The sequence below is a fragment of the Silurus meridionalis genome, chromosome 7 (genome assembly GCF_014805685.1).
Source record: "Silurus meridionalis isolate SWU-2019-XX chromosome 7, ASM1480568v1, whole genome shotgun sequence".
Classification (NCBI taxonomy): domain Eukaryota; kingdom Metazoa; phylum Chordata; class Actinopteri; order Siluriformes; family Siluridae; genus Silurus; species Silurus meridionalis.
The window spans coordinates 18952242-18980182 of NC_060890.1; the positions used below are offsets into that span (position 1 = coordinate 18952242).

At 39.5% G+C, this 27941-nt stretch overlaps 1 protein-coding gene across 9 annotated transcripts in view; it reads right to left on the reverse strand.

Annotated features, from left to right (window-relative positions):
- jakmip3 (Janus kinase and microtubule interacting protein 3) overlaps positions 1-27585 on the reverse strand; it is a 64209-nt gene extending 36624 nt beyond the window's left edge. For 4 of the 9 annotated variants that reach the window (XM_046854400.1, XM_046854398.1, XM_046854394.1 and 1 more), the window contains exons 1-2: positions 26954-27330; positions 9774-10012 (exon numbers count right to left, since the gene is read on the reverse strand). In XM_046854400.1, coding sequence (XP_046710356.1) covers positions 9774-9908 — 135 coding nt within the window. In that variant the 5' untranslated portion in view covers positions 9909-10012; positions 26954-27330. Of the gene's footprint in view, positions 1-672; positions 821-9773; positions 10013-26953; positions 27332-27385 lie in introns of those variants that run through there. The other 5 variants (XM_046854396.1, XM_046854395.1, XM_046854392.1 and 2 more) reach the window with 3 other exon arrangements.
- Positions 27586-27941: the final 356 nt, after the last annotated feature.

Sequence of the window (27941 nt, forward strand, 5' to 3'; positions counted from 1 at the left end):
AGACCTTCAACAAGCTCAACCCCCAAAGATGTTGAAACCATTCAGCAACATGTTCAAGGTGATCGTCGGAGACAAATCCACATTAACTCACTTCTGCACCCACCTTACTCATTAGATTTGGCTCCTGCGGACTTCGCTCTCTTTGTGAAGATGAAGATCCAGCACAAAGGTAGTGATATTGACACTACTGCGGAGATGCAGCACGAATCCCACAGTGTGCTTGATAAGCTTAGAAACGAAGACGTGGCAGGAAAGCTGGGAGCGCTGTTTTGCTGTGAAGGGGGACCATTTCCAAAGTGATAGTGTGTAAACTTGAATGAATAAAGTACTTTCTTGTACACAGAGCAAGTCTCGAACGTCTCAAAACCACTGTGTATAAAGTATTTATTATGAATGATGATGATTATTTTTGTTAGTAGTAGTAGTAATGTTCAATTTATGAAAAATATGCACAAAGGTTGACGTGAAGGATACATTACTAGTGTTAAAAACAATGTTTACTGTTAAATTTAAGTGTAATGTCAGTGAGACACAAATGGCACCCTAATCAGGGAATCCCCCATGTTTGAAAAAGAGTGGTCAAATAGCTGGTATCTGGCTGGTGACATACATAAACAGTGTAATAACTATGAAAAAATAAAATAAACAATAAAAAAATTAACAAACTCTTACCAGATTTTACAAGATGTTTAAAAAATGTCCTGTAAGTGCCAAAACTACTGTAGATTCCAAGTGCACTATGGAATCAACTTTTATTACTGATGAAACATTGCCTCCACACCGCAAGCTATGACTGGAGCCATGCTGAGGGTGACATGCGCCTCGTTTATCACTACCATACATGTTGAGCATTGTTTATTCAGGCCTGAAACAGAAGAGGCATCTCCACCATCTCCCGCTCCTGTCAGTGTGAACACAATAGCTCTGCTCAGCCTGACTGTCTGGTTTGACAGCAGCAAATCTGTAAAACTGCGAGCTTTGTGCTTTCATTACTATGCAGTCAGACTGCTTTTCTGCTGCAGCTCATTACTTCACACTGCCATAGGTAGGTGTACTGTACTTAGTGCCACAAGAATTCAAGCTAAAGTCTTGATTCGAGCTTAAGTAATTGCTGCAAAAAGTAAATATTTATCATGAAATGCACTTTAGGATTCTTAATTACAATATTACAGCAGATTTCCAGCCAAATATCTTTTATAAACGTGAAGCAAATAACAGCATCTGTCCACAGAGATTTTCCAAAGAAGAGTTTTTCCACATATACATTACAGCAAAGTTAAATTCTTTTTTTTACGTATCCCTGTTTGTTTCGAAGCTGGAGTCAGAGCGCAGATTCACCCAAAATACAGCAACCCTGGAGCAGAAAACATTAAGGACCTTGCTCAAGGGCATAACCATTGCAGCTTAGCGATGCTGGGACTTGAACCCCACCTCCTAAACAGTACCCTAGAGCCATAAGCACTCAGCTACCACTTCCCCAAAGCATGTTTTCAACAGGGGGTTATTCAGAAACTTACGAAACCTTGGGAAATAAAAGTATGTTGATAAATAGATTTAATAATTTTTTATTACAGTCATACAAGCAACAGAATCATCTTGAAACTGTTAAATTTCTATGTAATTCTGTACATACCAAGAGCAACCCTGGATTGGGATTTTGTATTAGAAAGCAATCATTTCAAATAATTACCTTCATTGAATTTCTTGGCATGAATACCGAGGCCTGACGCACACAAAAGCATTTGTTCCCCACTCAGTTTATTTTTTATTCAACTTTTGGTTTCACTTCTACAATATAAAATAAAATTCATTTTTAATAAAGAGTTTTGACATTGTGATTTTTTTTAATCATATAGTTGTATATATAGATTTTTGATATTATCCTCTCATCGCAGAAATAGCTGAAATGAGCTCTAAAGGGTTTGACTGTTTATCTCCCTGTGAGATCCTTTAAAGATTCTGTAAAGAACTCTAATGTGTTTCTTCATTTAAGAGGGCATTCCTGACCTGCAGGAAGCTCAAAGCCCTTAATTATCCAAAGCCCTCACAAATAACCCACAATTGCCATTTTTTTCAAGTAAACATCCAAAATACAACATGCTCCCAACAAACATTGAAGGATCACTTTCCTAAAACATAGAAATTTGTTTTAAACATATTCAAACCTAAAGATATGTCTGATATTGCAAAATTACAATGCCACCTATACTGACTCAAGCTGAACCATAACCCACTGAGCCACCCCATGCATTAGACTTCAACGCACACACAGCAACATTTACAGTGTAAATTGCTAAATGATTTGCTGATAAGTTCCTGGATGTCAATCATTTGGCTCATTTCCACTGTTTCTCACAATGGTCATGGCCTGAAACGCTTTAATTACAGCCAGATGAGCCGCACCTGAAGACAATATTCCACATAATCTACCTTTCTCTTCAAAGCATTAGATTCACTATGTTGCATAATGCTGGTCTAGGAGAGTGAGGGAAAGCTTTAGGTCTAAATATAGCTACACCGTAGGGGTAGCGAGGAGATTTTATGAGGAACAAGCGAGGGAACTTCGCTATGGCTTATTAGAAGGCGCAATAGAATGAATATAGATAAGACAGAAGTGTACAATGTACAATGCATGTACATATACAGCGGTCTATACAATATTATATACGATTATAATGTGGCAACACAAATATGCTACAGTTTATGTAAATATTTCTAAATCACGTGTGAAATCCGGCCAATAGGCAAGTCATGACATCATCGGCGGGCGAAGTCACGCAAACCAGGAAGCTACAAAATGGCTGAGCGATGGTAACGACATTAGCTTCTGATTGTTCAGGTAAGCGCTTTGTGTGTGAATGCAAACAGAATTCCAACTGTTTGTTCCTTCTTGGCCCGATTAATTCGAGGGGGGGATACACACAGCCGATGTGTTGTTTGCTTAGCTTAGGAGCATGCTTAGTCGGTTCGCGAGAGGGTCAACTGTTAGCATTTTTAGCCATGTGGCTATGCACTCCCGTAGAACGCTCTCTGAGGAGAGCACTCTCCCTCGCGGCTCAGGTCCCTCTCTTGCCGAGGCGAAGGAAAGCGACACCAAAGGTCACAGGGCTCGCAGGCCGGCCTGGCAATAGGCATGGAGATAGATAAGTCCTCTCCAGCCTCTCCTGCTGAGCCGAGCTCCCGTTCCACGGGAAAAGCACTCACTTCGGCAGTTCCTTCTTCCCGCGGGTGTAACGTGGAGCTCCGTATTTCGTTGACAAGCTAGAGATAGCTTGCCCCGATGACAAGCGGAAGCAATGCATTCCCAGCAAGCTGGATAAGCGTTTCCTGCTTCCTACACACTGAGGTTTCTCGGTCCTGGGAGACCCCATATGCGGCACCATTTGCCCCGCATTCGCTATATGCGAATATAGTAGGGTTCAGCCGCTCTGGGAAGGGTCAGAGGCTAGCCTCGAGAGGCTAATTCCCCTAAGAGATTTCCTGGTAGATTGGGAAGATCTGCCAGACATATCTCGGTGGGTCCTGTGTATAATAGAGAGGGGTTACTCGATTCAATTTGGGTCGTCTCCTTCCCGGTTCAACGGGATGTGTCCCACCCTGATGGAACCCAAGCAGGCTATGGTCCTGGAGGAAGAAGTATGCACCCTCCTGAGGAAAGTTTGATTTGATTGATTGATTTGGTTCCTCCCTTAGTCAAAGTCAGACTAATACAGCCAGTACTTTGTTGTTCTGAAGGACGGCGGATTGCAGCCGATCCTAGATCTACGCTCCTTTACCCGCTCACTCATGAGGCTTAGGTTCAGGATGCTCACCCTCAAAGGTCGTGTCTTAGATCAAGTCCAAGGACTGGTTTGTCATGATAGATCTAAGGAATGCCTATTTCCACATAGCCATCCTTTCTGCTCACAGGAGGTTCCTGAGGTTTGCTTTCGGGGACAAAGCTTAACAATACCAGGTCCTCCCCTTCAGCCTAGCACTCTCACTCCGCACCTTCACAAAGTGCATGAATGCGGTTTTAGCCCCACTACGGCTTCAGGGCATCCTCATTCTGAACTATATCAACGACGGGTTGATATTAGCTCGATCAGAGCTTTAAGCGGTCCGGCATCGAGATGTCGATCTCACCTGCATGAAGGAGTGGGGGTTATGACTGAACGCAGGGAAGAGTGTGCTTTCTCCATTGCAGAGAACCACCTCTTGGGCGTAGTGTGGAACTCAACTGTGTTTCAGGCACAATTGTCTCCCGCCCGGATCGCAGCCATCCTCACAGCTGTCGGGAGAGTAAGACAAGGCCAACCACTCACTGTGAAGCAGTTCCAGAGGCTGCTGGGTCTCATGGTGGCAGCGTCCAACGTGATCCCACTTAGCCTCCTCCATATGAGACCCCTCCAGTGGGTTAGAGACAGAGAGTTCTCCTGAGGGGGCAACCCACTCCGTACTATCAAGGTCTCAAGGCGAGCTCTTCCAACCTTAGATATATGGAGAGAACATACATTCCTGTCTGAGGGCCTATGAGCTACATCGTTCATGGCACATAAACTGCCTGGAGATGATGGCTGTACTTTTAGCACTTCCTCCAAGACCTGAGAGATCGCAACGTGCTGGTCCGTACGGACAACATGTCGGTGGTATCATACATCAAAAGCGGACGCCCTTTCGAGGCAAGGGCCAAGGCCCGGGGAATGGAGGCTCCACCCCGAAGTGGTGGAGCAGATATGGCAGAGATATTACAGAGCCCAGGCAGATCTGTTTGCGACTCAGGAGACTTCACACTGTGCCCTCTTGTTCTCTCTCTCTCACCCAGCCCCACTGGGGCTGGACGCAATGGTGCAGATGTGGCCGAGGCTATGTCTGTACGCCTTCCCCCTATCTCGCTGCTCCCCTGAGTTCTGGAGAGAATCCTTCAGGAAGGAGTACATCTCCTCCTGGTGGCACCTCGTTGGCCCGGCAGACTGTGGTCCACGGATCTGCTGTCCCTCCTTGAGGGACCTCCTTGAGAAATTCTTCGGAAAGTTATGGAAGCTATGCCCGTTTGGTTCAGTTCTGGAGTTCTTGCAGGAACAGTTTGCCACAGGGTTAGCTCCGTCCACCCTGGAGGTTTACGTGTCCACTATCCCGGCTTATTGTACCCCAGTCACTGGTGAAACACCCTCTTGTGACACGTTTCCTAAGTAGCACCTGGAAGCTGAGTCCCGGGATATGACCCAGAGTGCCTGTGTGCAATTTGGCCGTTGTGTTGGCGGCTCTATCTGAGCCCCCCTTCGAGCCCTTGGTCAAGGTGGCCCTTAGGTACCTGTCGGTGAGATCATCCCTTAAGAGGGTCAGGGACCAACAGGCTCTGTCTGTGGCCCCGTTATTCCTAGAGTTTACCCCAGGCATGGCCAGTGCCTTTCTCTACCCTAAACCTGGGAACCTACGGCTCCCTTGCGACCTGTCATACTGCAGGCATTCTGCCCTCCTCCTTTCCTAGCCCAGACCAGGAGAAGCTAAATCGACTGTGTCCAGTGTGAGCACTGGATACATATCTCCACAGGACGAGTCCGTGAAGAAAGTCGGAGTGGCTGGTTGTCTGCTATGGCCCGAATAGTAGAGGTTTTCCTGTCAATAAGCAGACTGTAAGCAGATGTATAATGGATGCCATTACCCCATCTTATAAGTCCTCTGGTTTTCCCACTCCTTTCGTAGTCAAGGCTCATTCCACCCGGAGTATGACAGCCTCTAGGTCCTGGTCCGCTGGAGTTTCCCTGCGGGACATATGCAACAATGCTGGCTGGTCCACCCCTTTGACCTTTGTCAGGTTTTACGACCTCGACATCAGAGCCACTCCTTGCTCCTCTGTCCTGCACGTTGGTGGTGCTCAGACACACTAGGCAGGGACTGGTCAGTATGGCGTGATTGGACACTCTCGACGCAGCTTGAGTTCCTGAAAGGGAACGTTTCTAGGTTATGTATGTAACCCTAGTTCCCTGAGGGTAACAAGACGCTGCTGTCAACAGGCCATACTCTCTGCATCCCTGAGGCGCTTACCTTCTCTCTTTCAGAAGCTAATGTCGCTACCATCGCTCAGCCATTTTGTGTTTGCCCACTGGTGATGTCACTACTTGCCTATTGGCCGGATTTCACACGTGATTCAGAGCGTGTACAATGCGAAGCGTTCCCAAAGCGTTTCGACGCAGCGTCTCGTTCAATCAGGGAACTAGGGTTACATACGTAACCTAGAGACGTTCCTCAGGAAGATCACATTTCTATACATACGTACATAGACACACAACACATGCACACACCACGCATATGTGCACAACACACATGTGCACACATGTACCCAGAGCAGAATATACAGGGAGTGCAGAATTATTAGGCAAGTTGTATTTTTGAGGATTAATTTTATTTGAGGATTTAATTTGAACAACAACCATGTTCTCAATGAACACAAAAAACTCATTAATATCAAAGCTGAATATTTTTGGAAGTAGTTTTTAGTTTTAGCTATTTTAGGGGGATATCTGTGTGTGCAGGTGACTATTACTGTGCATAATTATTAGGCAACTTAACAAAAAACAAATTCATACCCATTTCAATTGTTTATTTTTACCAGTGAAACCAATATAACATCTCAACATTCACAAATATACATGTCTGACATTCAAAACCAAACAAAAACAAATCAGTGACCAATATAGCCACCTTTCTTTGCAAGGACACTCAAAAGCCTGCCATCCATGGATTCTGTCAGTGTTTTGATCTGTTCACCATCAACATTGCGTGCAGCAGCAACCACAGCCTCCCAGACACTGTTCAGAGGTGTACTGTTTTCCTCCTTGTAAATCGCACATTTGATGATGGACCACAGGTTCTCAATGGGGTTCAGATCAGGTGAACAAGGAGGCCATATCATTAGATTTTCTTCTTTTATACCCTTTCTTGCCAGCCACGCTGTGGAGTACTTGGGCGTGTGTGATGGAGCATTGTCCTGCATGAAAATCATGTTTTTCTTGAAGGATGCAGACTTCTTCCTGTACCACTGCTTGAAGAAGGTGTCTTCCAGAAACTGGCAGTAGGACTGGGAGTTCAGCTTGACTCCATCCTCAACCCGAAAAGGCCCCACAAGCTCATCTTTGATGATACCAGCCCAAACCAGTACTCCACCTCCACCTTGCTGGCGTCTGAGTCGGACTGGAGCTCTCTGCCCTTTACCAATCCAGCCACGGGCCCATCCATCTGGCCCATCAAGACTCACTCTCATTTCATCAGTCCATAAAACCTTAGAAAATCAGTCTTGAGATATTTCTTGGCCCAGTCTTGACGTTTCAGCTTGTGTGTCTTGTTCAGTGGTGGTCGACTTTCTGCCTTTCTTACCTTGGCCATGTCTCTGAGTATTGCACACCTTGTGCTTTTGGGCACTCAGTGATGTTGCAGCTCTGAAATATGGCCAAACTGGTGGCAAGTGGCATCTTGGCAGATGCACGCTTGACTTTTCTCAGTTCACGGGCAGTTATTTTGCGCCTTGGTTTTTCCACACGCTTCTTGCGACCCTGTCGACTATTTTGAATGAAACGCTTGATTGTTCGATGATCACGCTTCAGAAGCTTGGCTATTTTAAGACTGCTGCATCCCTCTGCAATATATCTCACTATTTTTGACTTTTCTGAGCCTGTCAAGTCCTTCTTTTGACCCATTTTGCCAAAGGAAAGGAAGTTGCCTAATAATTATGCACACCTGATATAGGGTGTTGATGTCATTAGACCACACCCCTTCTCATTACAGAGATGCACATCACCTAATATGCTTAATTGGTAGTAGGCTTTCCAGCCTATACAGCTTGGAGTAAGACAACATGCATAACGAGGATGATGTGGTCAAAATACTCATTTGCCTAATAATTCTGCACTCCCTGTAGATGTATGCGTGACAGCAGATAAGGTGAAATGAAGGCTCCATATACATTTTTAATGCCCTATATCTCTCTTTCTCTCTCGCACCCTGCTTCTTCTCCCGTGCGGGCGAGCTCCTCGCAGTCATGCTGATCACACACACCTGACTCTCATTTACTCACTCATCCCATCTCCTATTTAGGCCCCTCACCTCCACAAACTCGCGGGCCGTTATTGTTTGTGCATGATCGTATGTGTTGGTTCATGGCGGTCTGTGTAATCGCGTATACGTATCCCACTACATACCCTTCTTCTCGGACTCCGCATTCTCTCAACGGCACCCCGGATTACCCCGATCCTGCTGTTTTCCATGTTCACACTATCTGCACCACGTTTTTCCGTTGCTGCCCAGCGCTGCGCTTTCCATAGCGTGGATCCGTGGATTCTCTACACGAACTGTCTTTGCTTTTACAGAACTTCGTGGACCGCGCGTAATATCCACCACTGTATATTACTGCTTAGCTACAAGTATTGGTGGATTAGCTCCTGAGTATTCTTAATAAACTTTGTTTGCGTTTACTTCGGCTTCCGCCTCCTTATCCGCATTACAGGTTATCTCGATCCGCATGACCAATCAATTAAATCGCGGCAACGCTATTGTGTAAACAAACCTCCAAAAACACGTGCATGCACATTCTCATTTAATAACACACATCATGTACATAAAGACATTTCAAGCACGTTAATATATTGCCGCCATATTGGTTTTCGTTTATCTCGATCATCGGTTATCTCTACGCTTTTTGGCGTCCCCTAGGCCGCCGGCATATCCGGGTTCCACTGTATGTATGTATATATATATATATATATATATATATATATATATATATATATATATATATATAGCAGGAAAAAGTACACTGACACCATGACGGAGTTTCTACAATAATTGGATTAATGTAGCTTTAAACACAATACACAGATTAATGCATGGCTGTAGCCTAACCAATATTACTCCCTGTCAACATGTGCATTATTTACATGCATACCATTTACAGTTTTGCAATATAGATCATTTCAAAATTTCAGTAAATGCAAATGAGTTGACCATGAATCAGTTGCTCACAGCTGTTTACCCCGACATCTAATATTTCAGACCTGTATCTCAAATATCACAGCTCCCAAGAACGTGTGATTTATTAAACATTGATGTCTAATCCTTTTTAACATTTCTTTTGAGAAATTTTGTGGCTTAATAAATTCTATGATCTTCATTAAGGAGTAAACCTGAGAAGGGTTACACGGGGCACCCTGAAAACACGGGGTAGGACATACCTGATGGGACACCAGTCTATTGCAGGACACCATGCACACTCATTTACACTTTGGGGCAAATCTAGCAAAGCAAGTCCACCTACTGGAATGCTTTTGGAAGGAGTGGGAGAGACAAAATAACACTGATGACAATTTCATCATTGCACACTCAAGCACATAATCAAAATATATTTGAACTGTAAGGCAGCAATGCTACCCATTGCATGATATAAATGTATTTTAGTACATATGACTGCAATATTGTAAAAGATTTTGCTGGTTCTATCTCTTTGGTCGATTAAATAAATAATAGAGCTGTTCAGTACATTAAACAGATTAAAGATCTAATAAGCATAACTATAAAGGAGAAAGACTATCAGAGACTATCAGACTCCAAAACTATATGAAAACCATACACAACTACAATCAGTCTTTAAGCAGTCCTAGTAGTAAGCTGAACAAAATAATAAAATGTTTGTATTCAGCATTTAGAGATCAGTAACTTGGTAAATAATTGTTGTTATTAACAAGGGCCCCTTAAAATCCATGCTGAAAATAAAAGAACATTTAATCACTGTTTCTGCTCACCTTGTTCTTCTCTTGCTGCAGTTCGATTTGGATGTCTGTAAGTTTGGCCCTCAGTTCCTCATTGGCTGCCTGAAGAGCCGCCATGGCATCTGCCCGCTCCCCCTTTCCCCGCCCACTGGGTGCTTTCTTGGCCATGGTGGATGGCTCTCTGCCGGCCGCACCTTTCCCAGGGATGACCTGAGGTTGTGAAGGATCCCGGTTTGAATTTGGTCAGTGTTCAGCTACATCTTCCCACCCACCTGCAGATTGCAAAAAAAGACATATGACACACTTAACAAAGCAGACAAGCTGGAAGAGTTTTAGCGTGTATCTCTTTATAAAATTATTTACACCTAGAGAAATTAGATCATGCAGATCTCGCGTGTACGTTGGTCTTTCAATGTCACTTTTTAATGTCAACTTTAGAGAATAACAGATTTTTCACTTTAGTTTCTATGATGTAATCTCTTTACTTTTCCCAATTTTTTAATTCCCTTCTGAAAGAGAGGCTCAGGATGGTAAGAGAGGCTGAGGATGCTGACAGAGGCATTTGCAGAATAGCTTTGGAAACAGGCCATTAAAGTTTTAAATCTCACTATTCGATTCAAATGGTTTGGCAGAACAGGATTGAATCATTATTCACTTGGCTGCTAAACCTCACTACACACATCCTGCTTTTTTAATACATGGCTTTCAGTCATGCATTAATATTCGCTAGGGGCTAAAGGTGAGCTTAGAACTGAAGCTTACACTGAGATTTCTCTCCCACACACTAGCAACTGTATTTACATGGAGTTTAATAAACAAAGCTCATAAAAACAGCAATGTTGTTTCTAATTACACACTTTAACACGCTTTTCAGGGTAATGCTTTTTCAGTAATACTTAATGACCTTAGACAGAAAAGCAATCAGGCCTGGGAAAACCTGAAATAAAAAATACTGACAGTGTAATATGAGGACAATGTGCATGACCAAAAACTGGTCCTGGTGTGAGCTCTAAGTTATAATATAACCATTGACCACCATGCCACAGAGTATTGTTAGAGCTATAAATAGACAGTTTTTGCATTTCATTGTGACTCTTCTGCAACACAATGATTAAAATGAAAAGCAATACAGCTGAAAATTATATTCATTCTGCCAAAATATTTTACAGATTGTGTTTCATTGAAAAAGATCAAACAACATAAGTGCAATGCGATGGTTTGGCTTTTTCAGCATCCTTGTTTTGTAAACTAAAAAATCAATAACCTCCATGTATTCTGGTTTTACCATCAGGTGTGATTGATTTTCAATCTGGCACATCTTCTCTATACAAAAACACACCGCAATGCTGTGCAAACAAAATTTGCACGGGAAAAACACAGTACAGTCTGCAATAGATAGGCCTCTGATCACACAACCTAGACATAATTGAGCTGCTTTACACACTTTAATAAAAGAGGCATTAGAAACATGGTCAAAATCACAAATATGTTTACCTGAAATGGGGTAAAGAAAATATAATTTTAATATAACTATTTCAAAATTAGAAAAAAATTCCACTGTGATCGTCATCATCGCATCACTTTAAAAAGGTCTGAATAAACCCTTATTACTTATTACAGAAACTAAGAAAGTATTTTTATATATTTATATTTATAAAAAATCATTTATTAAAACATAAAAAACAGAAACCAAAAGTAATTTAATATTAATATAGAAAAAGGTCTATATGCACCTTCAATCTAAAACATTTACTAACATTTCACATCAGCACATGCCCACACATTAGCACTTTGAACTTGCCATATATCACTGAGAAATACTGCACACAGGAAACTAATAAAAGGCTTCAGATTTCATGGCATGATTATTTTCTTGATGTATGCAGTAATAAAATACTTTAAGGGCAGTGGTCATAATAAAACTTTATAAGCATTAGCTTCTAGAAAAAAAAAACTAAAAAACTTAAATCTCGTCACTAATTTCCCACTTAGTTTACCAAGAGCCTGATTACAAGTAAATCTAATAAAGGTATGTGTTACTTTATAGCAATTTCAATCCAGTCTGTGTCTGTGTCACTGTGAATACCCAACACTGTAAAATTGCCAATGCTTCGCTTTACTGGAAGGTTGAGACATATGCTCTCTCTGTGGTTGGCAAGGAAGATATGTCCTATTTACAGAGCTGTAGTTCTCGCCAGTTCGATAATCACCTTGTAGCTGTCCAGCAAATTTTTTTAAATAATGTTACATTTTTTCTTTGGAAACTGAGCAGAGGGAGGCAAAATGTGTAATAAAAGATAGAAGTGTGTGTCAGTATGTGTTCAAGAGGAGGTGTTTTATATATATATATATATATATATATATATATATATATATATATATATATATATATATATATATATATAATTTTCCGTTTTTGTAAATCAAGGCATACAACATTATCCTATAGAATTTTGTGACTCCAATTATGTGAGTTGTATGTGTTTATATACATGTCCGTGGATATTTTTTAAGCTAAATACTGTGGTTACTAGTGGCAGGTTATGCATTTCCCACCTAAGCCATCAGTGGTGTCAATTCACCTCTCAATACCATCATTATGGCGCCACTGTTATAGAAACCAACAATGTTATACAAATACGCAGTATACCGAAGTACTGCATCACACACAGGTACCTCATACATACAGTAAGAATGAATGTCATTAAAAAAGCAATAAACCCAATGAACACAATTCACTACAAGACAGCTGCACCACTGTACACACTTACATTATCTCTAGCTGAAGCATCAATAATAACCTCATAAAATGACCCTGGGTTTTCCCTGCATTTTTGTGCATTTCTTTCCAAATATTGTGGTTTTTCTGGGGATTTAAAAGTAAGGCAAATTGTGTGTGTTTTGTGCAAATTGTACAGAAAAGAAAGTGCCAAATTATAAATGATCTTGATTTTTTTTCAGGTTCAGCATTTCTGCAGGAATCCTGAGTATGATTATTTCTATGGTCTAGCAGTAGGTGATTAAAGGCAATGTATTGTTTAGGACTGTACACTGTGAACAATAGTTAATAATTACTATGCACCAGTGTTGCTCTTTCATTCAGAGCTCATCTGAACTTATTTCATAATGTCTAGCTTTCCGTGAAAAGTCAGTGTTGAAAATGGCCTTTGTGAAATAAACAAACAGCTATATGAAGTCTACATGAATATATTTGAGCTTGTGCAATTTGCTAGCTTTGACTATGTGCACTATGTGCGCTCTCTGAACATCTAATCAAAGGAGGTGAAAATGCTAAAATGACTGTACGCCTTCCAGATGGCCCCGTGGTCACCAACCCGCTGTCTCCTAAATCAGCTTGAATGTACTTAACACTACAGGAGCCCGCAGTGCAAATGGTACAGCTGAAATATGATTAGATAGAAACTACACACACACACACACACACACACACACACACACACACACACACACATATATATATATATATATATATATATATATATATATATATATATATATATATATATATAAATGTGTGTGTGTGTGTAGTTTCTATCTAATCATATTTCAGCTGTACCATTTGAACTTGTATATATATATATATATATATATATATATATATATATATATATATATATATAAATATACAAACTAAGTAAGTGATTCTGAGCTCTGCAGAAAAGGCCTTGTTGGTCCCTAAAAATTACTGTAAATAGTGCTATATTAGTAAGTTCAAACTAACGTATTTTTCGGACTATAAGCCGCTACTTTTTCCTACGCTTTGAACCCCGAGGCTTAAACAACGAAGCAGCTTATTTATATATTTTTCCTGGGTTTTTCCCGGTTTCACAAACTTCAAGCCAAAAAACTGAGCCCTATAACATTAGACCAATGAAATTTCCAAACAGAAACGAAAAAACGCACCTCACCTGTGTTCTGAGCTGCACGACATCGGGAGAAAATTGTTTTTTTTTAAACGCACGACGATGCCAAAAGATAAACTCCTGAGAGAAATAGTTGTGAAAGGAAGGAGGAAGACAGTGAACAATGACTTACTTGGTAGGCTACTGTTTAGATACAAGCCGTTGTAACGTGTTGAGTCTGGGTGAAGGAGAGCTCGCTAACTCCAGTTGCAACAGAAATCATATAAGCACAGACAGGTTTCCAAAACTTGTGCTTTTTTTTTTTTCTTGGCAACAGCGTTAAGGGTTAGTCAAAGAAACTTAGAAATGAGCATCAGAAAATAATGACATAATCCTCGTCTTGAACACACGCAGTAATACTGGAAAAATGCAGTGGCAGGCTATTCCCAAAATACCGCTATGCTCCTAAAGGAAGCACAACATATTTCACCTGTTACACCGTGTGTAACGTGTCTTTCGTTAAAGTCTGTGTAAAGTACATTGGTGTAGACACTTACGGCTTATAGACAGGTGCGGCTTATTTATGTTAAAAATAAAAATATTTGTAAAATTGAGTGGGTGCGGCTTATATATGGGTGCGCTATATCCGGAAATTACGGTATATCTAATTCTTTTTTTGTGCCTCTAATGGTTTTCACACTGCTGGCACTAACAAACCGCAAACATTAAAACAAAATCCAAATACGCATCTAAAATGAACCCAAGTGCTCTATTATGAAACAGCAATCATTATTCATTGCATTCAGAAAGCAAAACTCAGCTCAACTCTGCTTTTTACAAATTCATGTATAAAGGATGTAGGAATATTTTTTGAAGGGTTCAAAAAGCCATGTTCAGAGCTACTGTAACTGGCATGCTTTCAAAATGCAAGCAGGAAATCTTCTACATTACAGTCATCTCTTTTGTTGGCAAGTGGATGTTGACACATGCTTAATATCTATTAGGGATGCACCGAAATGAAAATTTTTGGCTGAAACCGAAAACCGAAAAAGAGGAAAGCAAGGCCGAAAACCGAAACACCGAAAGAAATAATGCCAATTATTATTACCATTGCATTTATGGCTATGATTGTGTACTAAACGTACTAAAATCAAGGCATTTCAATTGCATAAATTAATATTAAAGTTTCAAAGCATAAATCAATTACAAATTATAAAAAGATTTATTTATAGCACATTGCAACAATGCACAGGATAAAATAAATTAAAATTTAAACTTAAATGCACTCATGTGTACATTAAATAATAGTGTACAGGCCCTCTGGCCTGCTGAAAGGTTGTAAAATTAAATATGTTCTATCATAAAAACAAAGTGCATTCAGAACAAGTGCAACTGTTTAAAGATACAACAATACAGCAATATCACTGGGAAACTTCCTGCCTTTTCAAAAACGTCCGCCACAGACGGAGTGCGCATGCTCGGAGGGGTTTTGCTTTTCTGTGCCGCGTTTCTCTCATATTCAGCATAGCGATAGGGATGTTTGGATTTCTGGTGATAAATTAAACCCGACGTGGAGAAAGTTTTTGCAGATGAAATTTCGGCATTACATGTTTTGCAAATCGCTATCCGTGGGTCTTTCTCAGATATTCTGAAATACGTCCACACCGCAGACATGTTGTTTCAGACATGCACGTGCAGGCAAACTGTTTCGGCCGTGTTTTTTCGGTGATCAAAGTCTTTCGGCCGAAAACCGAAAATGCACTTTTGGGCCATTTTCAGCCGAAAATTTTCGGTGGCCGAATATTCGGTGCATCCCTAATATCTATTATATAATAAATGTATGCATATGCCAGCATGTGTTTTATGTTTAAGCAGCATTTTTCTGCACTGTGCAAACTCATTACAGTAAATGTAATCTGTTGGCCTGATCAGTCCTCCACAAGGCCTTTTTTGGGTTCAGCATTTCTACAGAAATTTTTAATTAATTCTACGGTCTAACAGTAGGTGTTTAGAGGAAATGTATTGTTTAGGATTGTACACTGTGAACAATAGTTAATAATTACTATGCACTAGTGCTGCTCTTTAATTTCAGAGCTTACTCATTGTGGGAATTGCAATGGAAATGCACCATATGATCTAAAACTAATAATAAATATCTAAGTGAAAGCATTTAACAAACGCAAAGTTGATGGTATGAAAAGGTTTACTGTAGTTTATGTAACATTTAACAGGAGACAAATAACAGAAAATCTTTATGTAGCATTTATAGAAGGAGTCTCAAGTGTCTGCACTGTGTAACAGTCAGTAGGTTTCCCAACATTTAAGAGACTTTAGGTTCTCAGATACAAGTAATGCAGTGGTGTCCTACCTGAATCAATCGACAAAATCATACAGAAACAGTACAACAGAGACAGGTATCTCATGCAGAAAGAATTACCAAAGCAAGAAAATCAATGAGCACAATTCAACAAGTTCCTTTTGAAAACTCGTTTTCTGCAGGCACAGCTGCACCGCTCACATACATCATCTCTAGCAGAAGCATAAATATTAACCTTATAAAATGCTTTTTTTTTCATGCATTTTTGTGCATTTGTTCCGTACATTACTGTTTTTTCTGGGGATTCGAAATTAAGGCAAATTTGTGTATTTTGTGCAAATCTGACAGGAAGGAAAACATAAAAGTATAAATTGCTGTTTTGGACTGTTTTGACTGACATTTCTTAATGATGTCTAGATTTTTGAAAAGTCTATCTTGTAAATGTCTTTTTAAGTATACCTGTGACCAAATAAATTTCTTCCCCTTTGTCGGCCATTGTGAAATGATAAAACGGCTATTAAATCCACACAAATAAAGTTGACTTTGGGCAGTTTTCTACAGATGAGGTTTGTGAGTTGACTAGTGGGCTCTCCAATCAAATGTTGTGAAAATGGAGACACTATTGGATGCCTTCTATGCCTCAGTGTCACAAACTCACAATCTGATTGGTTAAAAGCAATCAAGCAGCATGAACTAAACACTGCAATAGTCTGCAGCTGCTGACTGTGAAGGCTCAAGGCAACACACTCTTTGACCCCAGCAACACACTAGCAGCAGTTAAAAAGCATTATGTGTCCTTCGCAAATAAATTGCCAAAAATGTGAAACATTGATTAAATCACTGCTGTGAGTGTAATAACACTTGTTGGATCATGCTGTTACACTTTGGGGTGGCATTGCTTTGTAAAAGTATACAATCAGCAACGGGTCATTAACATCTGGCTATGTACCAACTACCTTCAAGCAAGCAAGGGTCGTTCCCATCTTGAAGAAACCTGTTCTGGATCGATCAGACATCAACAACTACAGACCGGTATCACTTCTCTCCTTTCTTTCTAAATCTCTGAAACGCACTGTTTTTAACCAACTGTCGGTCTATCTCTCACAGAACAACCTCCATGATCCTAACCAGTCTGGGTTCAAAGCGGCACATTCCACAGAGACAGCACTTTTGGCTGTTTCTGAGAAACTGCATGATGCTCGGTCAGCCAAGCTCTCATCTGTACTTATCTTCCTGGACCTTTAAGCAGCATTTGACACAGTCAACCACAAGACACTTTTGTCAACCCTCAAGAGCCTCGGTATATGCGGAACAGCATGGGAATTGTTTGCTTCCTACCTGGTAGGTCGCTCATACCAGGTAACATGGAGGGGATCCACATCTGCCCCGTGCAGACTCAAGATCTCCAAATAACACTTCATGACTCTCTGCTCTTCCCTTCAGCCACTGCTCGTAACCTTGGGGTAACTATGGACAATGAACTGTCTTTCTTCCCACATGTTGCTAATGTGTCTCGTTCTTGTAAATTTCTTCTTTACAACATCCAAAGGGTTCAACCATTTCTGTCCACACAGGCTGCCCAGGTGCTTGTTCAGTCTCTTGTGATTTCAAGACTGGACTGCTGCAACTCTCTGCTGGCAGGTCTCCCCCTGAACGCTATCCGTCCACTGCAAATGATCCAAAACGCAGCTGCACGGCTTGTTTAATCAGCCCAAGTTCTCCCACACCACCCCACTGCTGCGCTTCCTTCAATGGCTTCCAGTAGCTGCACGTATCAGATTCAAAACACTGATGCTTGCCTACAAGGCCAAAAATGGACCAGCACCATCTTACCTCAGTGACCTCATCACATCTCGCACTGCACCACGCTGTCTGAGATCCTCCAGCACTGCTCGACTGGTACCACCTTCTCTCAGAAGTTGAGGTAAGTACACTTCAAGGCTCTTCTCTGTTCTGGCACCAAGGTGGTGGATGGAACTTTCCCTAGATGTCCGTACAGCGGAGTCCCTGATTATCTCCAAGCGACGACTGAAGACCTACCTCTTACTGAAACACTTAAATTAGCACTTTCCAAGTTTGTAGAATTCTAGAGTTATATTTATATTAAGTTTGTAATCTGGCGTACCAGTGTAGATTTATTACTTACTAGCGATTTAAAGCACTTTTGTACGTCGCTCTGGATAAGGGCGTCTGCTTAATGCCGCAAATGTAAATGTAAATGTAAATGTAAATGTAAAAGTGCTGCAACTTTTTATAGTCTAACACAGGGCAGTCCTCAAGAAAGAGGACTTTGTGTTCTGCAGTTTCTCGGTAGCATGCAAGCTACACTGCATTGTCTCATTACAATAAGAGATACAAAATATAAAGTGGTAAAGAAACAATAATTTAAAGCTGCTCTGACAGTACATGATGAAAGGAGATTGTTTTTTGGACATATCTTGATATACAATCTAACACTGCAGGACATGCTGTTATAAAAAGTATAGTTTCACTGGTGTCTTTAGCAATAAGAGCATATTCATGTTGTATTTATATATATATATATATATATATATATATATATATATATATATATATATATATATATATATATATACAGTACAGACCAAAAGTTTGGACACACCTTCTCATTCAAAGAGTTTTCTTTATTTTCATGACTATGAAGATTCACACTGAAGGCATCAAAACTATGAATTAACACATGTGGAATTATATATGGAATTATATACATAACAAAAAAGTGTGAAACAACTGAAAAATGTCATATTGTAGGTTCTTCAAAGTAGCCACCTTTTGCTTTGATTACTGCTTTGCACACTCTTGGCATTCTCTTGATGAGCTTCAAGAGGTAGTCACCTGAAATGGTCTTCCAACAGTCTTGAAGGAGTTCCCCGAGAGATGCTTGGCACTTGTTGGCCCTTTTGCATTCACTCTGCGGTCCAGCTCACCCCTAAACCATCTCGATTGGGTTCAGGTCCGGTGACTGTGGAGGCCAGGTCATCTGGCGCAGCACCCCATCACTCTCCTCCTTGGTCAAATAGACCTTGATGCCTTCAGTGTGACTCTACAATTTTCATAGTCATGAAAATAAAGAAAACTCTTTGAATGAGAAGGTGTGTCCAAACTTTTGGTCTGTACTGTATATATATAGTGAAAAAGTGTATCCCATATAGACACTGCACTAAAAGCACATCACATAATTTATTATTATTATTATTATTATTATTATTATTATTATTAATAAGAAAAATTATTATTTGTGGAGAATAACAGGGAAAATGTTTTTGCATGCATTTCTTGAATCCAGAAGAAAAGAAAAAACAGTCCACAATACTTAGTAAATCATATTTTGGTTAGAAGAAAGATAATCCGTCTCAGTGGCTCAGTGGGGGAAAGTCATAATAAGCAACACAGGGCTCAAATCTCCTTGAAGCCCATACATGTGACGCCTTTTCTTTCAACCCAGAAACCGCGACAGCAAATAGGGACTGCTTTCGAAAACAAAATCATGAGTTACTTTTTAACACATTGTAGCACCTACTGTACAAAGCTCTCGGCTTCTCATTAACGGTCATAATGATTATGCTTATTACTTACTCCCAACTGAAAGCATATCGTCTATTGCTTAATTATGGAAAATTGTTCCCATTACTGAAATTGTGTTTATGGAAATCAATTCACCATGTCAACAACAAGTAATGTACTGAAGGGCATTTTTTTCCCCAGTCACATTAACCCTGGTAATGGATTAAACACAGCCACAGGGGGGTTGCTATTGAATTCATTCTCTACTTTGAATTGAGAATGCTGTTTGTGTCTAAAATATCAATTCCTCTGCATTACCTCTGTAAGTGTCCAGAACAAGAAAGCACTTCCACATTTTCTAAAAAGCAAATGTCATACATTTTATATTATTTAGAGCGTGTAATATGATGCAATATATTTTTCGTATATATTCTACATTTATTGTCTTGCTTTTTGCATCATATTTTCTATTGAATCAAAACCTTTGTCGTAAACAGAATTGATTTTATAATTACAGTTTCTTAGTCACTCAGAAGTGAAAATGTGTGAATCTGTGTGTGTTTCTGTGTTTTCTTCAGTCTCATCTACATGTGATATTTCCCTAAGCAGTAGTGATGAGAGAATCTTAGAAACGACAGCAATGTAACTTGAGTCACGCACATATCTGGGAAATTTGGCTGATCTGAGACTGCTTTAGAGAATGATGTTGTAGCTCTTAAGTGTGTAGCTTAATGTGAATAACAAGCAAAGAAAAAAAACAACCAGAAGAAAGAAAGAAAGAAAGAAAGAAAGAAAGAAAGAAAGAAAGAAAGAAAGAAAGAAAGTTGTCTATAATAGAAATGGAGAATAACAATCAAATGGTCCAAATAAAATAAAACAATTATATTTTTTTCCTGTTTTTTAGTTCAGCATCCAAGTTCTGTATTAGTTGTTTCCTGCTTTAGCAGCTAAACTGATGAAGTAACATTAAAGAGAAGCCTGAAAGCTTCAGAAAATTGTCTTGCAAATACCCATTTTGTGCCAATGATTCATTGATTCATTCATTTATTTTCAGTAACCATTTTACCCTAGTCAGAGTAATGGTGGACCTGAAATCTGTAGAAAACCCTGGAATGCTGCATGTGAAGTACAGTACAGTCCTGTTCATTATTCCACTCCATCGTACCATAACATGCACACACACCTGCAGAACTTTCATGCTTTCATACTGACATACATTCATTCACCATTTCGGAAATTTTATTAGTGAATCCTCCTATTGGAATAGTTTTGTCAGAAGGAACTGTAGTTTCTTTTTCTTTATCAAGTGCATGAATGTAAAAGATCAAGCCAAGTGATGTGTGAAATAGTTTGCACAATCCTACACCATCTCCACTGCAGTTCTACTAAAACACCCTCTAACTTTACCTCAGACATCAAACAGGTTTGGGCTGAAAACAATATATGGCAAATGAAAAAAAAAAAAAAAAAAGATTACTTTTTAAGCGATGTAATATAGGAAGAAAGTGCACTACACACAGCATGTGTGCATGCACATCAGGGAATTGTTTTAAAATTCATTTCCCATAAGCGTGAACAACAGTATAAATTCACGGCTTACAGCCCAATCTTTTGCAGCTAAATGTTTGCATTTTTCCACCTTTCTTTCATCTGCATCCATGAGCTCTTATATTCCAGCTGCATATCATTCCTGACACTTCACTATGCGTCTCTAGCAAAACTGGTCTAATTGCGGCCTTGTGCAGTCTTAGAAAACAGGAAGTAAATTTAAAATCTTGATATTTTTGGTTGAGACGACAGTGCAGGTAAATAAAAATGTATAAATACTTTGAAAAAGCACAGTTAAATGCTGGATGAAAACTGTGTGAAAGGAAACAACATTTAAATGCTGCTTATTAATGCTTATTATCAATCAGATCTCAGGTTATTGATGAAAATACTCCCCTTACATGACTTATTGTGCCTTTTGGATACTTTAGGGCAGTGGTCCCTAAAGTAGGGGGTAGGGTAGTAGGGGGCGGAGTTTTGGGCTGGGGTACCGATTGACCCACGTACCGGTGCTGGTCCACGGCCCGGGGGTTGGAGACCACTGCTTTAGGGTATGTAAAAGACAATATTAGTGTAGGACTAACAGCATGGCAAAGCTGTGACACATACACGCTTTGTGTCAGAGTCTTAAATATAAAATGGCTTTTCAGCTTTATCTCTGTCTAACACATCTGTCATGCAGCGGCAGGCCATCAGGGTTAGCAAAGCCTTCTCTGCAGGCCTAAACACAGAATCATTAAATTGTGTTTTGATAGATTTTTGTCCATTAATATGTATTAAATTATTCCCAGTAGTCTATTCTCTCCATTTTATAATTCTTCTTTCAGTCGTGCTGCCTCTAGTAGAGGCTATTTATATTAGAGTATCTATCCAATCATATTTCAGCTATCACTTGTTGCCAGGGTCAAAGGAATCTGCCGTGAGGCCTTCAGAATCAACCGTGCAGGGTCCTGCAGCTTACAGTATATGTTACTTGAAGGGTGATGCTTTAACCAATCAGATTTTGAGTTGACAACACCGGGGCCCTCTAGCAGGCATACAATAATGTAATAATTTTCACCTTCTTTTTTTGGATGGTCAAAGAGTGCACTGGTCAGTACTCACTGACACATATGTAGCAAACTTCACAAGCTTAAATATATTCATGGGGATATAATAGCTGTTTTGTTTTCATTCCACAATATCTGACAGAGGAGAACAAACTAATTTGGTCAACAAATCTTCTTATAAGGTCATTTTCGAAAAAAAAAACGCTGAGCACTCTGAGGAAAGCTCGGCCAAAACAGTTCAAAACAGTCTTTAAGCTTTTTCATGAACCAATTATACTTTCGCATTTTCTTTCCTGTAGCATTTGCACATAAACACACAATTTGCCTTAAATTCAAATCTCCTGGAAAAACATAATGCACTGAAAAAATGCACAAAAACACCTGGGGCCACTTTATGAGGTTAATATTGCTGCTTTTGTTAGAGATGTCATGCAGTGCACTATGGTGATGTATTGCACATATACGTTTTATCTATATTGTTTTTTTACAAAGCAGATTTAAAGAAATCCAGCAGTGACACCAGCTTTATAGAAACCAGATTTAAAATTGGTATGACAAACTTCCTGAAAGCCCAAGAAAGAAATGTTGAGACAAACCAGGGTCAAAAAGAAACCCATCCTTTTTTGTCAGCCTTTACATATTGATATTACAGGGGCCATCAAAGGTTTGGATACACTTAGTCTTTAGATTGAGACACATGCATGTTCCTTTTGTTTCAGTTCAACAAATTAGGTAAAAGGTAAAAAACACAAGATTCCAAAGAGTCCAAATTTCGGATTTTCTTGCTTTGATAGAACTTGTGTAAGACAGGAACAGGAGAGAAGATGCTAGCAGACTGTTCACAGCAACAGTCAAACATAAAGGTTCAAACATGGAAGCTTAATGGTTTGGGGTTGTTTAGGAGCAGGGAAGTATGGATACTTATTTTGGGTGAAAGGAAAACTGAACCAACATGGCTGCCATGCCGTACTTTATGCTGTTATTTAAAACAATTTTTACCACACAACAAGACAATAAACTGAAGCGTATGTCCAAGCTCTGTGTGTTATTTAGCGAGCAAACAGTTGGCTGGAGCGTTATCTATCATGAATTGACCTTCCCAGTCATCACACCTAAATCCTATTGAACTGCTCTGGGATGAAAGAAATGTCTGTCAGAAAGAAATATACAACTAGCAAAGAACATTATTAACAAGAGGCATGGTAAAAGTATTTTTTAGTTTGTGGGGTTTTTTTTACAGTTAGTACTAAGTGTTTTGAACTGATGTTCATAACAAGTATTTTGGAAATAAGATGCATGTGCTGAGCACAGGACAGTGTTAAAGAGCAGTTCTTAGGTATAATTATTAATATTTATGATACCAAATTTATTTAAAATAAATATTGTCAATATTATTTTGGGATAAAAAAATCTGTATGTGTCCGTAGCACATAGGTAGAGAGATATAAATTGTTATACCGGAGGCAACATGTCTGCAATAACACTCTCTCTCTGTCCTCGGTCTTGCTGTCAGTGTGATGAACGTTGGGAATGGTTCAGCTCAGTTGAGCTGGGTGTATTTTGTGGATCATTGGCTAAGGTGAAAAGGAAATTCCTCCTGGCATCAGTCTGTTTAGAAAGACCTATAGTACAGCTCAATTACATACAAGAAGCTGAAATTACAGTTTAATAACCACTAAATACCAAAGACTTTTAGTTATGCTTTTTTTGTTAAGATAGGATGATAATTAATATATTAAAAGAATATTTCAGCCTCGTTCACACTAATCTCTACCATTCATGCGTGTGATTATAGAGAGCAAAGATTTCAAAAAAATTGGAAGTCGAAGATCAGTTGATAATCTGTAGAGATTCTTGTAGAATGCATTCCATCAAAGATATTTTTTTCTGTTATTTTTTAGACTGAAGAATTTATGATTAGCGAAGTGGTATCTCAGTAATTGTACTTTTGATTAAAAGGTCGGAAATTTAAATCTCAGCACTACCAAGCTAACATTGTGGGCGCTTTTAAAAGGCTCTTAACCTTTAATTGCTTAATTGCTTAGCTGTCTGAAATAAGTAAAATAACTCTACACCATTCTGGACAAGGGCACCTGCCAAATACCATAAATAAACTGTAAAATGTACTAATGATTGTATGTTCCTAGTTTAAAAGCATTAAAAGCATTGTAGTTTCTATTGGATGAAGTAAGGATGCTACAAAACCTTTTGGAATAGTGAATACAACTGTAATTTAATTGTTTTTCTTCATTGTGGACAATCAAAAGTGGACAAGAACAAAGTTTGGTAAGACTTTCTCATCCTAAATTTCATCCATGTACCGTAATTTCCGGACTATAAAGCGCACCCATATATAAGCCGCACCCACTGAATTTTACAAATATTTTTATTTTTAACATAAATAAGCCACAGGTGTCTACACTAATGTACTTTACACAGGCTTTAACAAAGGACACGTTACACATGGTGTAACGGATAAAATATGTTGCGCTTCCTTAGCGGTATTTTGGGAATAGCCTGGCACAGCATTCTTCCGGGAATTACTGCGTGTGTGCAAGACAAGAATTATGTCCTTATTATTTTCTGATGCTCATTTCTAAGTTTCTTTGACTAACCCTTAACGCTGTTGCCAAGAAAAATAAAAAAGCACGAGTTTTGGAAACCTGTCTGTGCTTATATGATTTCTGTTGCAACTGGAGTTAGCGAGCTCTCCCTTCACCCTGACTCAACACGTTACAACGGCTTGTATCTAAACAGTAGCCGACCAAGAAAGCCATTGTTCGCTGTCTTCCTCCTTCCTTTCACAACTATTTCTCTCAAGAGTTTATCTTTTGGCATCGTCGTGCGTTTAAAAAAAAGTTTTTTCTCCCGATGCTGTGCAGCTCAGAACACAGGTGAGGTGCGTTTTTTCGTTTCCGTTCGAAAATTTCATTGGTCTAATGTTATGTCGCTTAGTTTTTTGGCTTGAAGTTTGTGAAACCAGGAAAAACCCAGGAAAAAATCATAAAGTAGCCGCTTCGTTGTTTAAGCCGCGGGGTTCAAAACGTAGGAAAAAAGTAGTGGCTTGTAGTCCGAAAAATGCGTTAGTTTTAATATTATTTAGTTCATAAAAGTTTATCTACATAATCTAATAACTGCATGTTAGTCTTCTTATCTATACAGTTTTATGTCTTCAAGACTGTAAATCAAATATGCATTTTTGATAATTTCCTTATAACAGAACTGTGCTGAAACTATTCACTCATACACTACAGATGCAGTAGATAAAGATCAGGTTAGACTGTGCTGTAACAAAGTAAAGTATTCCTTTAAACATGATGCTTAAAGTGCAGGAGTTTTAATCTCAGTAGGCCAAAAAAAATGCTAATTGAACTGCATGCTTTAAGATATATGTAAATGTCTCTGCAACGGGAAAAAAAAGCATGGCTGTGATATATAGTAATACATATTTGCAGCCAGATGCAGACTGAATTACATAAAAAAGGGTCTCACCATTTAAAATATTCATAGAGTCGAAATTACCAGGGCACAACACAAGTGTTTCCACAGAAACCTCATGATAAACAGCGAGAGAATTCCCAAAGTGGGCCGGATTGCCAGATTAGTCCTAGTCTGCATGAGACAATTTAGCCACAAAGGGTAATTTAACCCTTTAATCAACTCTAAGCACTGTGACTCAGCATGTTTTGCTTGGGGAGACATTGGTGAGGGCATTTGTGTCGTACTTGTCATTCATAATTCAGATTCAGACACGCTGTACGATGAGTAACGTTTGTGAAAGCGCATCAGTAATTGAGCAGGTTGTGATTTATCCCCCCTCAGAGCCTGGGGTGGGTCAGTGATCATGTGATCATGGTGCTTCCATTCAGATTAATTCATTACGATGATGGACAATGTGCAATAATGGGTACTTTATGTCAGATCTGGGATAACTTTTATGCTGTCATATATTGTAGTTCTTCAGGTGCTGATTTGAAATCAGATCACAGTTTTGGAAGTAATTGCAAAGCTATAAACATTTTGCACATTGAAATGATAAATTGTGAATTAACAAGTAAAAAACAAACAAACAAAGAAATAAGTACAAAAATGCAGAAAATGTTTCTGTTGTGGTCCAGATTGAATATTGTATTAAATCTTTAAATATAAAAAAAATAATAGAATATAAAAAGTTTCTGTTTTAAGTGGTTATAAAAAAGTGCCAAAAGTATCTGAACTTCTAGGGATATCAGAATTTGATTTTAATGATTTTTTTTTACAGCAAACATCCATGAACATACAAATTAGCTCTAAACCCGAGACATATTTTTCCATCCCATATTTTACTTTGTTCCTTTAATATTTATGAGCCAAACTCACAAATAAACACTAATTAATACTCACATTTTAAAAGTCTTTATTACAACCCTGATGTCTAACACATCACCGTAATCTGATTAGATTTATATATTTATATGAATAGATTAAGATTCAATGACTGCACTTGAATCGAATTATTTCTGCACTTTTACAGCATGTTAACATTAGGATTATAATAAATCAATAAGGCACTAATATGGTTTCACAAAAAGCAGATCTTGACCATAAACTGTATTTTTTTTATCAGAGATAGATTATACCCGACAAGCTGACTGAAAAGAAACATCTTTCAGCAACACAATTCAAGCTCATTCAAGACTAGAAATCAAACCAACAGTTTGAGCATCACTCCTGTGAAATGTCTGCTCCAAGCTTTTGCAGCTATCTGGTGGAGAATGTCTATGCAGTCCTCCAGGCCTTGATCGAGATGTTTAACAGGTTATGAAACATCTTGGTGACATATGAAAATGCGTATGATCGCATTTAGCTGTAGATATACATGCATTAAAAAATTCTCCTTGAATGCATCCAGAGAACAGCAATAACACCAACCTGCAGAACACGATCCTGATTGTGCTGCGTTTTCAATCTGCGTGCTGCAGCTGGATCCTCAGTCATCCTCAGTGAGTGGAAGCACACGCTCTGAAACAAGAACGGATGTGCTGTCATACGACCCAGAGCTTCATACGAACGTTTCAGCATCCCCCTGTTCTCCTCTTATCGCCTCTTATATCATTTCAGCCATGGTTCTGCAAAGGCGCAAAAAAAGGATGGATGCAACTCCAGGCTCCAGCAGGCTTCAAAGCTGAGCCAGGGGACAATGATTCATCAAGAAAGAGCAACAGCCAGGAGGAAAGAGGAGGATAGAAAAAGCAAGAAGGATTGTCAAAGGAGGAGTTTTAGAGTGGATGATTTTTGAAGGAATGAGAGAGAGAGAGAGAGAGAGAGAGAGAGAGAGAGAGAGAGCGCAGGGCTGGCGCTTACCATAAACACACCCCCAACCCTGATGGAGCGCAGGATGAAGCTGGCAGCAGAGTGGAGGAGAGGAGGAGAGGAGGAGGTGATGGAGGAGGAAGAGGCGGTGGTTGAATCACACACAAACACAGACAGGCTCACACATATACACAGAGGAGCTCAGCAGTGTGTCGCAAAACACACTGTTGGGATGCACAAGGCTGGGAGCTCAGATCCTGTCATCTCCTGGAGAGCTCTGTGTGTGTGTGTGTGTGTGTGTGTGTGTGTGTGTGTGTGTGTGTGTGTGTGGAGAGAACTCATGGCTCTTTTTGCCACCTGCTGGCCAGCACACAGCATGTCACAGTCACATATAATTGCCCAAAAGTGATAAAAAAAAAAACCTAATCAAATTTAGTCCAACTTATACATGTCCATTATGTCCACACATTTCAGCTCATAAATCTGTTGACGTGAAAAACAAACAGTATGCTGACCATGTGAGCCAGAATTGTATAGCCCTTCTATAGGAATGACCCATATAACACACACAGACAAGCCTCCTATACTGCAGGTGGTGCTAAAGAGA